General features: G+C 50.2%; 3 protein-coding genes across 10 annotated transcripts in view; 2 read left to right on the top strand and 1 right to left on the bottom strand.

Moving 5' to 3' along the window:
- The window catches only part of XPO5 (exportin 5), a 29536-nt gene extending 27073 nt beyond the window's left edge, over positions 1-2463 (top strand). For all 5 annotated transcript variants that reach the window (XM_057415296.1, XM_057415295.1, XM_057415293.1 and 2 more), the window contains 2 exons: positions 46-210; positions 770-2463. In XM_057415296.1, the coding sequence (XP_057271279.1) occupies positions 46-210; positions 770-910 (306 nt within the window). In that variant the 3' untranslated portion in view covers positions 911-2463. The remainder of the gene's footprint in view (positions 1-45; positions 211-769) is intronic.
- Positions 2464-3012: 549 nt separating this feature from the next.
- On the bottom strand, positions 3013-6436 carry POLR1C (RNA polymerase I and III subunit C). 4 transcript variants are annotated; one of them, XM_057415352.1, is made up of 9 exons: positions 6260-6436; positions 6117-6188; positions 5932-6039; positions 5207-5339; positions 4999-5118; positions 4639-4791; positions 4323-4472; positions 3658-3774; positions 3013-3316 (listed from the first exon to the last, which is right to left on the bottom strand). In XM_057415352.1, exons 1-9 carry the CDS (start codon positions 6410-6412, stop codon positions 3198-3200), a joined length of 1125 nt encoding a protein of 374 aa, XP_057271335.1. In that variant the 5' UTR covers positions 6413-6436; the 3' UTR covers positions 3013-3197. The 4 variants fall into 4 exon arrangements, with proteins under 4 accessions (XP_057271335.1, XP_057271336.1, XP_057271337.1 ...); XM_057415353.1 differs by having other exon boundaries at positions 4999-5145; positions 6271-6421; XM_057415354.1 differs by having other exon boundaries at positions 6271-6421.
- A 96-nt stretch (positions 6437-6532) lies between these two features.
- Positions 6533-12289, top strand: YIPF3 (Yip1 domain family member 3). Its single transcript, XM_057415350.1, has 9 exons — positions 6533-6761; positions 6850-7050; positions 7131-7237; positions 7793-7838; positions 8229-8321; positions 8630-8761; positions 9264-9377; positions 9788-9911; positions 11798-12289. The coding sequence occupies exons 1-9, from the start codon at positions 6564-6566 to the stop codon at positions 11917-11919; spliced, it is 1137 nt and encodes a 378-aa protein (XP_057271333.1). The 5' UTR covers positions 6533-6563; the 3' UTR covers positions 11920-12289.
- The last annotated feature ends 2554 nt before the right edge of the window (positions 12290-14843 follow it).

Here is a 14843-nt window from a genome sequence, read left to right as displayed (position 1 = left end):
TCTAGAACTCTAACAGAACTGTGTTAACCATACTTCTCCCTGCAGCGCCCTCGCTACACTGAGCTGAAGGCAGTGATGGAGCAGATCCCAGACATCCAGAGGGACTCTTTGGAGCAGTTTGATTCAAAGCTCCTCAACCCAACACTGCAGAAGGTGGCAGACAAGCGCCGGAAGGATCATTTCAAGCGCCTCATCACAGGTTGCATTGGGGTAGGTGATAATCCTGAAGGAAAATGAACCTGTTTCATTTCACACCTGTATGCTGTAGAGTGATGGGGTGGCCAGCCTGCCTATCTGCCTCTCCCCAGCTGCCTCCCTTCCCAGCTAGGAGGCTGTTGTAGCATGTTCTCAGTGTTTATTGTGTCTCTCTTTAACTTGGAGGTACAGCAGGGATGGCAGCACAGGCTGAGCAGCCCCTCCAGCAATGACTTCTCACTGAGAGGCAGGGGATACCTTCGAAAAGGGTGCCTGGGAAACAGGGTGTTAGAATGTTTGAATGAAGCTGCTAGGTGGCTGCTGGGCTCTTGTGAGGGTGCTAGTGTTCGAGCCTGGTGGCACTGAATTAGCAGCTGGTGCACTGGTGGTTACCCAGTGTCCCGACACTTGGGAGGGACCAGGCCCAAGATGCCCCAAAATGAGTACATGGAATTTGGGCCTAGGGACTGCTCAGAATCTGGGGTCTGCCTCTGATCTGCAAGCAGGCTACCCCTGAGCTGAGTGGGGGGATGAAGGGAGTGATGACTGATGTCTGCCTGTCTGTCCTCTGCAGAAGCCCCTTGGGGAGCAGTTCCGCAAGGAGGTTCATATCCGGAACCTCCCATCTCTCTTCAAAAAAGTCAAGCCATCACTGGAGCCGGATGTGCTAGAAAATGAGGATGGAGAGAGCCTCACTGTACTCTTTGAGTCCTGAGCCTGGGACACTGCAAACGTCTCCTCTCCTACCTTATATTTTGTCTCTCCTCATAGTAAGCACATTAGATTCTTCTCATCATCGCCTCCACAAGCATTCATCTGAATAAAGCCCCTTATGGGTCCTGTCCCATTCTCCTCCTTACACTGGGATGGGACCTGTGGTGGCATATGAACCAGTCTATTAAGCTTTCCCTGCTTCCTTCCCCTCCATTGATGAGCATCTTTAGGCCTGTGCTTCTCTGCAAGGTGGGAGCTGAGCCCATAGACTCCGTTAGGTAAAACCTGGTCATCCTGTAGACTTGGGTGATTTTTGCTCCACCTCTTCATCCCTTGGGGTTTAGGATTTATGCAAAGGGCAGAGTAGTGCGCTGTGTGGAAAGGGGTTACCCTTCTTTTCCTCTGGGCGCCAGCAGCCAGGCTTTGTAGGGAGACATCGGACACTCCTGTCATGCCTGTCAGCACTTGTCCCCAGTGGACTGGTGTTCTGATGGATCGGATCCGTTTCCCTCCAGGACGCTGAGCCTTGGGCTGAGGGCTGTGTGCCAGGAAGCCTAGCAGTGCTCTAGGATCTCCCTCGAGATCGGCCTTTCTAAGGTGCAGCTGCTCTCTAGAAAGAGGCAGACGTTGGCATACATATATATACATACATACATGTATATATATGATCATAGAGCTTGTTCTACCCAGAGCCAAACCGAAGGCTTTTCCTTTGTGCCAGCCTTTCTTGGACATCTCTCAGGGGGAGCAGGACAGTTTGGTTTTTTTTATCTTTTCTTTTTACCATGCCCTGTAGACTAGAACATGGCCAGTGCAGGGTACACAAAACCTGGACCAATATCTGAAGCACCTGCAAACCAAAAGGGATCTCCTTACCCTGTTGCTGTGGAGGTGACAGTAGCCTGTGTTTTTACCCAGTCTGGTACTTCTTGGAGAATTGTACAGTGGGGCTGGCGGGGTGGGTTTATACTGCAGTTTACAGGGGGGAGTCAGGTCAGAAACTGGGTTTTAGATGAGGTGGGACTCTATCAAGCCACTCCAGTCTACAAAGCTGGTGGTTCTTGACATGGCAAATGATTCACTTGACCTGTCCTGGTGTTAGCACAGGAGCTGGGAGGGTCTGTCCACAGCTATCTGGCAGTTTTGCCAGCCAGGCGACAGAACAAGTGATAAACTGTGGAGGGCAGTTAAGGTGGTGTCTCCACCTGGCCAGACTGGATAGAAGACCTGGGGTTGGGAGTACAGAAAGGAAGAGCAGGCCTTGGGAATCCACTCACCTTCCTGCCCTTCCTGTGCCACCAGCACCCTCCACTTTCCTCCTGGCCTCAAATGTTTTTAACCTCTGAGCTAACATGGCTCCTGGCTCTAGCAAAGGCTGGGTGTATTTATTGTGTTGTGATATTTTTAACATTCTGTGACTTCATGCTAGACACAAGGGGGTTTTTTTAAATGGTTTTTAGAACCTTTTTTGTAGGAATGTTTAAATCCGAAGCTGTCTCTGAACTGGTTGTGTTACACCTCTGGATGTGAGTAAAGCTATTCCAGTTTCATACACATGGCGTCATGTTTCATTTTTACCCTTCTGTTTATTTTGGCAAGATCTGAGACCTTCCCTGCCCAGACTGCCTTCCTATTCCTAGTTCAGCACTTCTTATTCCAGCTACCGAAAAGGGAGCACCTTTGCTGGTAGTCAACATATATTATCAGGGAGAGGATGAACCACTCCTGTCACTACCGGTCCTGGTAAGAAGTCTTCCTCCATGCCCCCCCCGGTATACTGAAAAGCCACAGTAAGGTCTCCCTGGAGTCTCCCCAACTCTTTCTTCACAGGAGAGGTGGCCCAGCCCTCTTGACAATACAGCCTTTTATCTACCACATTAACTACCCCAGAGATGGTCTGAGATACCTTCAACAGTCCTGCACTGATACTGATGTGTTAAATCTCACTGACCTGCTGAGAAGTCCTTTACTACATTGCCATGTCAGTCCTCTTCACATGCTGCATGCAATCTAAAATGAATACTTGCTATTCATCTTTAGACCTGCAGCCACTTTCTTTTCTGTGTATTAGTCTCAATTGTGAACAGCACAGAAGGAGACTGCTGTAAAGAAAAGCCTTTATTTTAGTGCATCTCCTCACTGAGGCTCGTTACTAACAGCAAATTCAAAGTGGTCCTAGGACTCTTAACAAGCCCATCTTGCCCCTCTTGCCCTTGCAAGAGGCATCACCCTGCAGGCAGGTGGCAGAAGCCCAGAACAACAGTGCAGGGATATGCTTCCCAGCCTGCTCACTCCATAGGTACTGAGTCCAGCTCATTCAGGAAGCGCTGACACTTTCCCATCAGTATCTTGATGGCTTCACTCACCAGCACATCTGGAGGCAAGATACCCGTTGACTCCACTGAAACTGCACAGAGACACAAGTCAGCACAGCCACTAGGCAGCTTCAGCCTATACCTGGCTCCAGCATTTCTGTCCCTCATCTTCCCTTACACCACACTTCCAACAACCCTCATCATCATCACAGGCAGAGAAGAGGTTACACTTGCAGGCAGGAAGCACACATTAAATCCCAAAGCAACACCAAACTGCAACCTCAGTAGCTGCTCAGTGGAATACGAATGTAGGAATGCTGATGATATGGCGGGTGAGGGGAAGGCAGAGCCCCAGCTATATGTGCTGGCAGTCTCTGCTTGCTTGGACAAAACACAGCAGGGCTCTCTGTTCTGTGGAGCACGGGGCACTCACAGATGTAATGATTCCGTACTCTTGCCAGGCGCACAAGGTTTTTCAGACTCTCATGTCGGAAAACTTCTCTGCTGAACGTGTCCAGCCGTGCATTGGCTACTCTTGCCACCTTTTTTCCTACGGGGGAAAAGATGAAACAAGATGGGTGCCTGCAGCAGACGGGCTCCTTGTGGACACAGCAGGCGTTTACCCCTCAAACATGCACGCCCCATCAGCAAAGGCAGTGAAGCCACCACTATAAGGAATTGGCATGTCCCCAAAAGGAAAACTTCAACCTGACAAAACTCGTCTCTTAAACAGTTCCAACCCAAACACAAAGCTTGTATGTGCCCTATCCCTGGGCAGCACACAAGACGTCTTTTCCACAAGAGCAAACTCTACCCAGGCTTATAAACAGCACTGGAAGCTGCAGACAGCAGCTGCAGAGCTCTGAGGACAGGCACCCAATGCCTTAGCATTTCAGGGAGATCCCAGTTTGTGACCCAACACATCTGCATGTGACAACCACTGATCCATAAAACCAGGTTCAGAATAGCACAAAAGGTTGCTGATCAGCAAGTCAACATTACAATGTGGTTTTGTCTCTACAAGGTTTGACTCTGGTCTCTATGTGGCCTGTGCTAAAGCTTGTAAAGAACAAGGCACTCAGAGCAGGAAGAAAGTACCCTTGATATTCTGGATTTCAATGACTCCAGGGGAAAAGCACTTCTGCAACATCTCAGCTGCCTCATCCTCAATAGGCTGCAGGAGCGTAATGTCAGGAAGCAGTCGATAACTAGCTGTGGCCACAGGAGAAAACTTGGCATGATCCTTACCTGCAAGAAGAGTTAAGCATCAAAGATGAAGGCAGGCCTCAGGGGAGTACAAGGATGCCAGGGCCCAAGTTCATGGGGGAAAGCCAGTTCTCCACCCTTCCCCTTCACACAGCTGTGCCCTAGTCCAAGCACTCACATTCGTCCTCCCACTTGCCCCAGGACTAACCTATACCCTTGACACAGTGCATAAGCACATCTATTTCCTGGCCAGGTCGCAGCAGTGCAATGAGGATGTCATCATGAACAGGTCGAAAGTCAGCATCTGGAAAGAGGTCTGTCTGATTCCCCAAGGGCACCCATGTCATGTGTTTACTGTACACTGCAAAGAGAAGCCACAGCATCAGCCAGTGCTGTCTCAAAACAGATCACTGACCTGGACAGGACTGGAGATGGCAAAAAAGTTCAGCAAAATGAGGGTATCATATCTCTCAGCTCACAGGGCTGAGAAAACAGACCAATTCCTGTATCCCAAGACCAAAAAAAGGGAAAAAAAAAAAAAAAGCATCTATTTTAGGAGAGATCTCACCTTTGTGATTGAAATATAATTCATTAGGATCAGATGATTCCTTGGCTGCCTGAGAGTTTCGGCTACATTTTATTTTCAGCTGGAACTGCAGAGTATCAATTTCTGTGCCTTCCTCATCTCCTGGGAAGGGGAGAACAGCATGAGCCTCTGTGGAATCTGCTCAGTTTACATGACCCTCCAATATTTCTGTTTGATCCAAGACTCTCACCTTGGTTTCTATATTCGAAGAGTCGTGGGTCTGCTCGTATAGGGATGAGGCCTAAGCGATGAGCCAGAATTTCATCCTGCACAATGGATGTGTTGTTGTACACAAAGACTTTCTCTACAGCCATTGTTGGCACCTCAGGAAGACAGGAGATCAAGTCAACATGACAGCTGAATTACACACCAACACAGCACCAAGCCAGTGTCCCTTGTCTTCCATAAATAACTGCCCTGCAAACTATTTTCAGTGGCATTTCTGCCAAACCAGGCTGCCCAATACACTTACAGCCATTTCCCTGGCAGTGTTCAAGGCCAGGTTGGAGAGGGCTTTGAGCAACCTGGTCCAATGGAAGGTGCCCTGCCTGTGGCATGGGGATGGGCACTGTATGAGTTTTAAGGTCTCTTCCAACTCAAACCATTCTGTGGCCATTCTATGATTCCTTAGGTTGGCTTTCTTTAAAGAGATGATCACAAGAGGTGAAGGGGCAGACTGATGCACAGTCACTACCAACAACTCCCTTAGAAGCAACAAGCACTACTGGCCGTGCTGCTAAAGCTCTTACTCCCTAGGCTCCTGGCACGAGTGCAGAACGAACCTGCGCTTCTCTTTCAATCCCAGAAGCTGCCCGCAAGGGCTGACGTAAGGCAGGGCCTTCCCCGCTCCCCATCATGCAAGCGTCCCCGCCACAGCTCCCAGGCCGCCACCCCCGGGCCGGGCAGCAGCAGTACCTCGGCGAGCAGGATGCGGCGGAAGGCGTTGGCGATGGCGGCGTCGATGCCCACCATGTCGAACTCTAGCGCGTCCCCCTCCTCGCGGATCACGTCCACGCGGAACGCCTGCAGGGGCCGGGCGCGGAGGGTCACCCAGGGCACGGCGGGGCACCCCCCGCCCCATCACCACCACGGGCACCCACCTGCTCGAAGCGCCGCTGGTCCCACGCGTCATCGTAGCCGGAGTAGTTGCCGGGGAAGTCGGTGGTGTGGACCTGCGAGGAGGCAGACAGGCGGGGCCGTGAGGGGGGTCGGGGATCCCGCACCGCGCCGCGCCGCCCCGAACCAGCGGCTCACGTTGCGGACGCCGAACTCGCCCAGCACCACGCGGTCCCGCATCTCCTCCGTGCGCCGCTTGGCCGCCATGGCCGCCGCCACCGCCAGCGCGGGGCGCAGGGGGCGGTGCTCCCCGCCACGTGACTGGTCTCCGCCCGCCCATGCGTGGCTTCGCTGCTCCAGGGGAGCGCGGAGCTCTCTGGCCGCCCGGCCCCGGGTCCCTGTCGCCTCCTCGCCGCCCCGCACCCCTCACCCGGCCGCCTTGTCGCTCCCCCGCCGCTCTGCGCCCTTCCCCGCCCTGCGCCACACACAAGATGGCGGCACCGCTCACCCTCCCGAAGCGCGGCCTCGCGAGAGAGTGGGCGCCTTTCCGCCGCCAACGTCACATCCGGGTGCTGCGGGGCTGGCGAGCGGCTGCGGCCAGCGCGGGCACCATGTCCGCGGCGGCGGCGGCGGGCGGCAGCAGGGGCGGCACCGCCGGCGACTGGGGCGGCTTCGAGGACAACATGCAGGTGGGGCCGGGCTGCGAGTGGCGGGGGTGTTGTGGGGCCCCATAGCGGGGGTGCCGAGCGGGCGCTGACGTTGTCTGCCCCGGCGCAGGGTGGCGGCTCCGCCGTCATCGACATGGAGAACATGGACGACACATCGGGCTCCAGCTTTGAGGACATGGGGGAGATGCACCAGCGCATGAAGGAGGAAGAAGAGGAGGAAGGCGAGGCGGGGGCCGCGGAGGAGGAGGACGGGGAGTTCCTGGGCATGAAGGGGCTGCGGGGCCAGCTGGGCCGGCAGGTGGCTGATCAGGTGAGCGCGGCCCCGGGCTGCCCCGGGAGCACCCTGCCTGCCCGTCCGCCCGCCCGCTGCCAGCTGCCTTTTGTCCGCAGATGTGGCAGGTGGGGAAGAGGCAAGCCACCAGGGCCTTCAGCCTTTACGCCAACATCGATATCCTCCGGCCCTACTTCGATGTGGAGCCCATCCAAGTGCGAGCCAGGTGGGCAAGGCCCGGCCTGGGCTGTCTCCACCGGGGGGCAGGGAAAGGCTAGCTGCCCCCACAAAGACGACAACATGGGGCGGGTTGCCACCCTTGCAGGAAGGCTCAGATGCCTGTGTCCCAGTGTCCTTAATGGGGGGCCCGAGGTGGGTTGGCAGCCTGGTCGCTTGTCATTCAGCATTGCTGCTCAGGGAGGAAAAAAGGGCTTTGGGCACATTATGTGGCTTCTCTTGGGTTTGCATCATAGCTATGTCCAAAAAGGCAAAGTTCTGTCAGGCACCATGAAGAAAGGCTCCTTGCTTCCTCTTTGTCAGTCTCTCATCTGCAAGTGGATCCCTAAATGTTTTCACTGAATCCCCTCCAGCAAGGTTAACCCACTGATGGTCAGTTTTTTTCCTTTAGTTACTTTATGTTACCCTTTAGAAGGACGTCTCTGTCCCACAACAGAAAACACTGGTAACGGGTGTTAGGCATCTTTTACTTTTGAAGTATTTTGTTAACCATTCTCTTGTCCTCCCTGCTCCTGATGTCATTCCCTGCCTTGCTGTGATGCAGACTGATGGAGTCCATGATTCCTGTGAAGATGATTAATTTCCCACAGGTGAGTTCCCTTTTGCTGAATCAGACTCCAAGGCCAACTGAACATCCACATACGCCTCGTAAAACTGAAGTAGTCCATGTTATTAAGGACCTTAGTTTGTTAGGTGCTCACTTCCCCCAAAATGTTGGTAAACCCTTTCCTGTAGTAGTCCCAAACCTGAGTGTGCTACCTTTAGTGCTTGTACAGTTCCAGAGCTCTGGGTTTCATATATCCCAGAGTCCTTGTCACACAACATATTCTGCCTGGCTCCTGCCAGCCATGACCCTGCTGTTCCTTCTCAGGCAGCTAGGTGATAAGCTTTGAACAAGGCAATTCTCGCATCACTTGTGGTGGGGAGCCTGGTATTCCAGAGCACTAACTAAGCCCTCCCTGATCTGTCTCCTCTTATAGAAGATTGCAGGCGAGCTGTATGGACCGCTCATGTTGGTTTTCACGCTGGTGGCCATCCTTTTGCATGGGATGAAGACCTCGGACACCATCATTGTACGAGTCTCAGTGATAAGTTGTGGTTTGACTGGGCTCTGGATTGTTACAATGACACTAGAAATGGAGAGGAAACCTCTTCCATGACTGAATTAGCATCTTGCTGGAAAGCAGATTGATTTCAAGAAGAACCTGTTGGTTTGGGGATGGGAGGAAAGATGGGGAAGTCTTGATGCTTTGCTGCTGGGAGAGCAGGGTGTTTAAAATGTGTCACCCTGAACTTAGAAAGGGTCTGGGACTCTCTGAGGTGGAATTTGGGTGCTGACAGGTCACTTCGAGTTCTCCTCATCCTCATTCTGTCTCCACAGAGGGAAGGCACACTGATGGGCACAGCCATTGGCACCTGCTTTGGTTACTGGTTGGGCGTCTCATCATTCATCTATTTCTTGGCATATCTGTGCAATGCCCAAATCACAATGGTGCAGATGCTGTCACTATTGGTATGTACAGATGGAGCTGCCCCAAGATGTGTGGTATTCTAGCACAAGCTCTTCCCAGAGAACAGGAAAAGTCCTTGTAAATAGGTCATCCCAGGTAACTGCACTGGGACAATCTGGAATTCCAGGATGCTCTTCTGACTTGCCCCATCCTGGGCACAGTGATAGCACAAAGAGTCAGTTCCTTTGTGCAGTTCTTTGGCTTTGCACTTCCTGATTTGAGAGCATGGTGGTACAAAACCCAGGAGATTTCAATTTTTCTGGAATCAGAGGCTCCTCTGTTTCCCAAGTTGTTGCAATCTCTGACATCCCTGTGAATCTGAGAAATCATCCGGGTATGAGGCGCTTTTAAAATTATTGTGCTGGTTGACTCTTTGGCCTTGAATGAGTGTTTTAGGAAGCTTTGCTTTGGTGAAGCGTTGCAGGAATAGGCTGCTCGTGCTCTTGATCAATGGCCCTTTGTGTGGGACTGATGCTTCTAACATGGATATTTTTGTTTTGTCAGGGCTATGGTCTTTTTGGACACTGCATCACCCTCTTTGTCACCTATAATATCCACTTCCACTCCCTCTTCTATATCTTCTGGTTGGGTGTTGGTGGACTCTCTACACTACGAATGGTAAGGGACAGGTAGAATGGGGTCCTCTTCTGGGGACAAAAAAAGGGAGGGAAATGTTGTTTGCATTGTGTTCCTTGGGCCTGGCAATTCATTTCACAGCCAGTTAGGCTGCTATGAAGAGCAGCCTGACACTCCGATGTATGAAGGTGACACTACAACTGCAGGAGGTTTACTCCCTTACAGCTATGGGGAGTCCTGTCTGAACATCCTGTACTTCTGGTGAGACCAGGCAGGGTTCACCTGCACAGAACAAAATTAGATTACTCTGAATTTGTTGGTGCAAACTGTGAAAAAGGCTCTGAGCAGTGTTCCAGTGGCTGTCACTACTTGGCCCACCCTCCTGCGTGCTCCTGACTGCAGTGCCAGAGAGGCAGCAGCTACCTAGTCTCTGATCTCCACCTCTTTTGTAGGTTGCTGTGCTGGTGTCACGTACAGTGGGGCACACCCAGCGGCTCATCTTGTGTGGGACCCTTGCTGCTCTGCACATGCTTTTCCTCCTCTATCTGCACTTTGCTTATCACAAGGTGGTGGAAGGTAAGCAGGGGAGATAAAAAGACATATCCTCTGTGGGAAGAGGAGCTGCGTTTTACTCTCTCTGAGAGAAAGGATGGACAGTTTGGATCTGACGTGAGGGCATCTGTGCCAGTTTCCAACCCAGGAATGACCACCACTAGCTTTATTAGAGGAAGCTGTCAAAGCAGGGCAGGAAGTAAATGAGGGGTAGTTTCTTTGCACTGAGTTTTGTTGTGACGCAGGATGCTTATTCTTTCCCCACAAGTGACGTGTAACAGCATTGACTGTTCTTGCAGGCAGACGTCCAGTCCTTTCCTGAATCATGCTGAAGTTGGGTTGCTTTTCTCTGATCTGGAAATGTGCCTGTCCTGGTTTTGGCTGGGATAGAGTTAATTTTCTTCCTAGTAGATGGTACCATGCTGTGTTTTTCCTTTAGTCTGAGAACAACGCTGGTAACACACCGATGTTTTTAGTTGTTTCTAAGTAATGCTTACTCCAATCAAGGACTTTTCAGTCTCGAGGACTTTCATTCTCGTGCTCTGCCAGTGAGGAGGGGCGCAAGAAGCTGGGAGGGAGCAGAGACAGGACACCTGATCCAAACTGCCCAAAGGGTATTCCATACTACAGCATGTCATGCCCAGTATATAAACCCGGAAGGGACCAATCACTGCTCGGGTCGGGCTGGGTATCGGTGGGTGGTGAGCAGTTGTATTGTGCATCACTTGTGTTTATTTTTTCCCTTTTAGTTTTATATTCTCTCCCCTTGTTATTTCCCTTATTATTATTGGTATTAGTATTGTATTGTACTTCAGTTATTAAACTGTTCTTATCTCAACCTACGGGTATTAAATTCCTTTGATTCTCCTGCCCATCCCACCTGGGGAGGGAAAAAGGGGGGTGACGCCTTTTTTTATCACGTGTTTTACAACACAGCAGAAGCTGCATTTTCCCCTGTTAGTGCTGCTTACAGGCTCTACATGTTCAGGTTCCCTTTCTGTGTTTCTTCTTGATTTCTCCTAACAAAGTCTCAATCTCCTTTTAAAAAGAAAAAGAAAGTCTTCCTCCACCCCAGCACCAGAGAGTTTCCACATCCCCAAATACAAAATTCTGCAAGCCTCTTTATGTGTTTAGGCAGCCAGATTTGTTGATGATATTTTAGAAAAATCTGCATAATTTGGGGTTGTAGCATAGCTTTACAAGTCCTTTTAGATGTAAATACTGTTCTTTCCTGGATCTGTTCTCACAGAGAAGGTTCTGAGCCCTGATCTGCAACTTTTCAGCAGGTGAAATAGGAGAAAATATACTCCAAGCAATTTTCTGCAAGGCACTCTATGGCTGATTATCAGTCTTGAGAGGGTAATTGACAGGGACTGGAGGACGCTTACATCGGTATGTGTGTTTTCTGCCAAGCATGGGCTGTATTTACATTTCAATGATAAAAATTCCACATTGCACCCTTGCTATAGCTCTTGATGTGAATCTGCAAATGTACCTCAGGATGAAAGCAAACAATCTAAGAGCAGGATCTATGCTGGGATGAAGTAGGGACAGGATTTTACCTTTCTTCCTCAGCAGAGCAGCATCCCTGGCAGTGTCTGCAACTAAGTCAAATGGTAGGAAACTGGATCTGGCACTTAGAGTGAAAGGATCTATGTTCCTCTTGGGAACACAGTTTCCCTGCCCCAAGGAGAAGCTCTGATCCATACCCTGTGGTCTCTGGATGAAGGTGTACATTCCCATTCAGTCTTTGGGGCTAGATGTTTTCTCCCGTTACCTGCAAGTGCTTCGGATGTCCTGGGCCCTGCCACCGTCAACCACTACCTGGCCAGAGAGAAAAACAAGGAGAAACGTGCCATCTGCATCTGAACTAATTCTTGCTACTCTCCCCTTTTTCCTGTTCCCTGCAGGTATCCTGGACACATTGGAAGGACCCAACATGCCACCCTTTCAGAGAGTTGCCAGAGACATTCCAGTTGTTTCCAATGCTGTATTGAACACAACAGCCAAAGCCATTGCATTGACCCTGTAGTTTCACAGACTTGGACTTGCTTCCTTCACTACTTTTGGGGCTGCATAGGGCCATAATAACCTGCTGCCTCTTAGGAACAGGACAGAACAGCAGGAAGAAGAGTTGGTTTTGTTTCCTGGGATCTGTCCTTTGGGTTGCAGTTCTGGGCAGCTGAATGGACTGCACCTCAGAGAGTGGGAAGAACTATGCTCTTCCCCCAGCCAGATCTGGGCTGTCTTGAGTAAAGAGTGGTTCTGTTGCCTGATGTTTAGCTGGGATTTCCCAGCACAGTTTGTCCCTTGCCCCTCTTTCCGCTTGCTGATGTAACCCCGGGGGTCTCTGCCCTGTTCCTGTCCTGAAGAGGGAAGAATTAAATTGATGTTGGTGCTGAGTGATGTTTTATGTTTGAGCATACTTGTGTAATAGAAGAGTGGTGTTGGTTCTCTACACCTTTATCTGTCCTGTCGTAGACTCAAAGCAGGATTCTTTGCAATTTTCTGCTGTCCTACTTTAAATGCTCTTTGATACATGGTCTGTCTTGGACACCTTTTCCATAGCCCAGAGGAACAGGAACTTCAGTTTCTGTGGCGATTTTCAAGAACAGCATGACATTTAACCATATGCTCTTCCTTGTCATTTTCCAGATTGATCCCTCTTTTTTTTCCCTTGATCCAAGGTGCTGTCTCACCTCACTGTCCCTTCTCCCATGGATGTCAGAAATGTATCTGTCCCCATGTTTTCACAGCACCTTGTGTTCTTACCACCATTCTGCCAATGTTGCTCCATGGGACAGCAGTTCTGACTGCAGGGACAGCATGTTTGTGCATGTTTTTCTGTGGATATTTCTATTAAGAGGCTAGTTCAGCCCACCCTCATGCAGCTTGTGCTCATGTCTTCCAGCCTTGGGACCTTCACCTCACTGCTCTGAGCAGCATCCTGCTCCTCCAGACACACAATCTGCTGTGTACTGTCTGGCTTTTCAAGCTGGGTCTAGGCCTTATTCCTGAAAGGAATCCTGGATGCTTTAGAGCCTCTGGCAAGCTTTTCTGCAGTGTTTCCATTAAACTAAGGGAGAAACTGGGGAGTGTGAAATGGTAAGAGAGTTGGCACATTCATCTCCAGCATACTGGTTCAGGAAAACTTCAGTAAGGATGTGGAAGTGAAGCAGCCCAGTGTAGGCTTACTTGCACTGCAGTAACTCATAGCTGAATAGTTCAGAGGTAGCCTTCCCTCACTGCTCTAACTTGTACTGGTCCAAGAGTGGAAAGCTGTTGGCTGATAATTGGCTTTCACCTTTTCTCTGCCTGTAGCTCTGGATGACTGAGGGAGAGGAGCCTTACAAGTTTTTTCTTATGCTCAGGATGAAGAAAAAAAATAGGTGTTTCCCTTTCTTCTTGAACTTACAAGTTAGCTGTGCACAAGGCAGATGGCACATCAGAACTTCACTCCTTGCTGCCTTGCTTTTATTAGTGGGAGAGGATGCAGCTGTAGTGGCATTCGGACTAGTGCCAGAGTACAATGAAAGAGGAAGACAGGGCCAGCTACTGTCATCAGGCTGGTCATCTGCTTCAGTCAAACAAAAATGTCACTTGAGCATTTGCAGTCACAGACCTACTTTCCACTGTTGCTTATTCCTGAGTTCATAATTTGTGCCCCCTTCCAAGAGCAAGAAGCTCATCTGCTAACAAACATACATAACAGACATGTTCTCTCACTCATTTCCCCCCTCCCTGGGAAATTTATTTTGGCTGAAGAGCACCACACAGAGCAAGTTATTTGGGGGAACTAATTATCTAGGCCTATGGTCTCCACGTTTTTTGGACCAATTGAACTACTTTAAGCTTGTAGAACTTTTATTACTTTCAAATTTGACAAATAGGAAGTGTTAGTTTGTAATGCTGATTCTGCTATTTCCCTCTTTATAATTCCAAGGGAGGTTGGTTTCTGATTCATATTTCTTGCCCTGGCAGCCTAGAATGGGTCTGTTTCTCTTGGTGCAACTCTCAAAGCACAGGCAGGGGGTGAAGGAAAGCAGAAAGAGACAATTGTCACCAGAATAAGTCCAGCCAAGAAGAAAAATCATTCTGTGCCGAACTCCTATCACTGCTGAGCTACAGACACTGTTGGAGAAGAGCTGTGCACCACTCCAACATCTAGCCACTTACCTACATCAGAGGAGTGAAGCTGTGCCCTGTGCTTTCACTCAAAGCACAGGAGAGAGCAGTGAGCTCTTTGTGCCTCCCCTGTGCAGTCTGTGCCATGTCAGCTGGGGACAGATGACCAGGGTGACAACTCTCTTGGAAGCCATGGGGCTTGCTCTGCTCCAGTTCTTCAGGCCTGATTAATTCTCTGTGCATGAGCAGCTGGAAGCTGAACTGTTCTGTGCTTCCAGAAATACAGTACTCGGCTGAGAGCTTCAGCATCTCCTTTTGCTGACAGAGAGAATGCACTTTTGCAGGGAAATACATGTGCGCTGCAATTCCAGGGAGGGTGCTGAGCATGCAGCCCTAGTAAAGTCCTTGTGGGAGGACTTCAGTAAGCACTGAAGTCTAGTTATCAGGACAAGCCTTACAGCCCTATTATGCCAGACTATCTCTGCCTTTGTTTCCTGCCATGGCTCTTGCAGCAAATCCAAAACAATTCCTCCCCTGCAGCAAATCTGAAATAATTCCCCTCCCATCACCTCTCCCTTTTGAGGAAGGTTGCTGAGACTTGTGTAAGCCCCTTTTTATTAAATATGAAAAAAATCATGTCAAGGTGTCAGACTAGAAAGAGGAAGATAAAGTGTATTAAAGCATTCCTGATCTCCTCTCCTCTGCAGTACCTGGGAGTCCAACCCTTCGAGTCCCTCCTTGTTGCACTAATTGTTGCAACCTCAATGTGTTTTGGGTTACAGGCAGCCGTATCTTCTCCCATTTGCATTCCTTCCTGCATCTAGTCTCACT

Source organism: Pezoporus wallicus, unplaced genomic scaffold (genome assembly GCF_028554395.1).
Source record: "Pezoporus wallicus isolate ANWC-B61680 ecotype Strahan unplaced genomic scaffold, APGP_CSIRO_Pwel_v1 contig_5352, whole genome shotgun sequence".
NCBI lineage: Eukaryota > Metazoa > Chordata > Aves > Psittaciformes > Psittacidae > Pezoporus > Pezoporus wallicus.
Note: the sequence above shows the minus strand (reverse complement) of the source record. Positions and strands in the feature narration are given on the sequence as shown.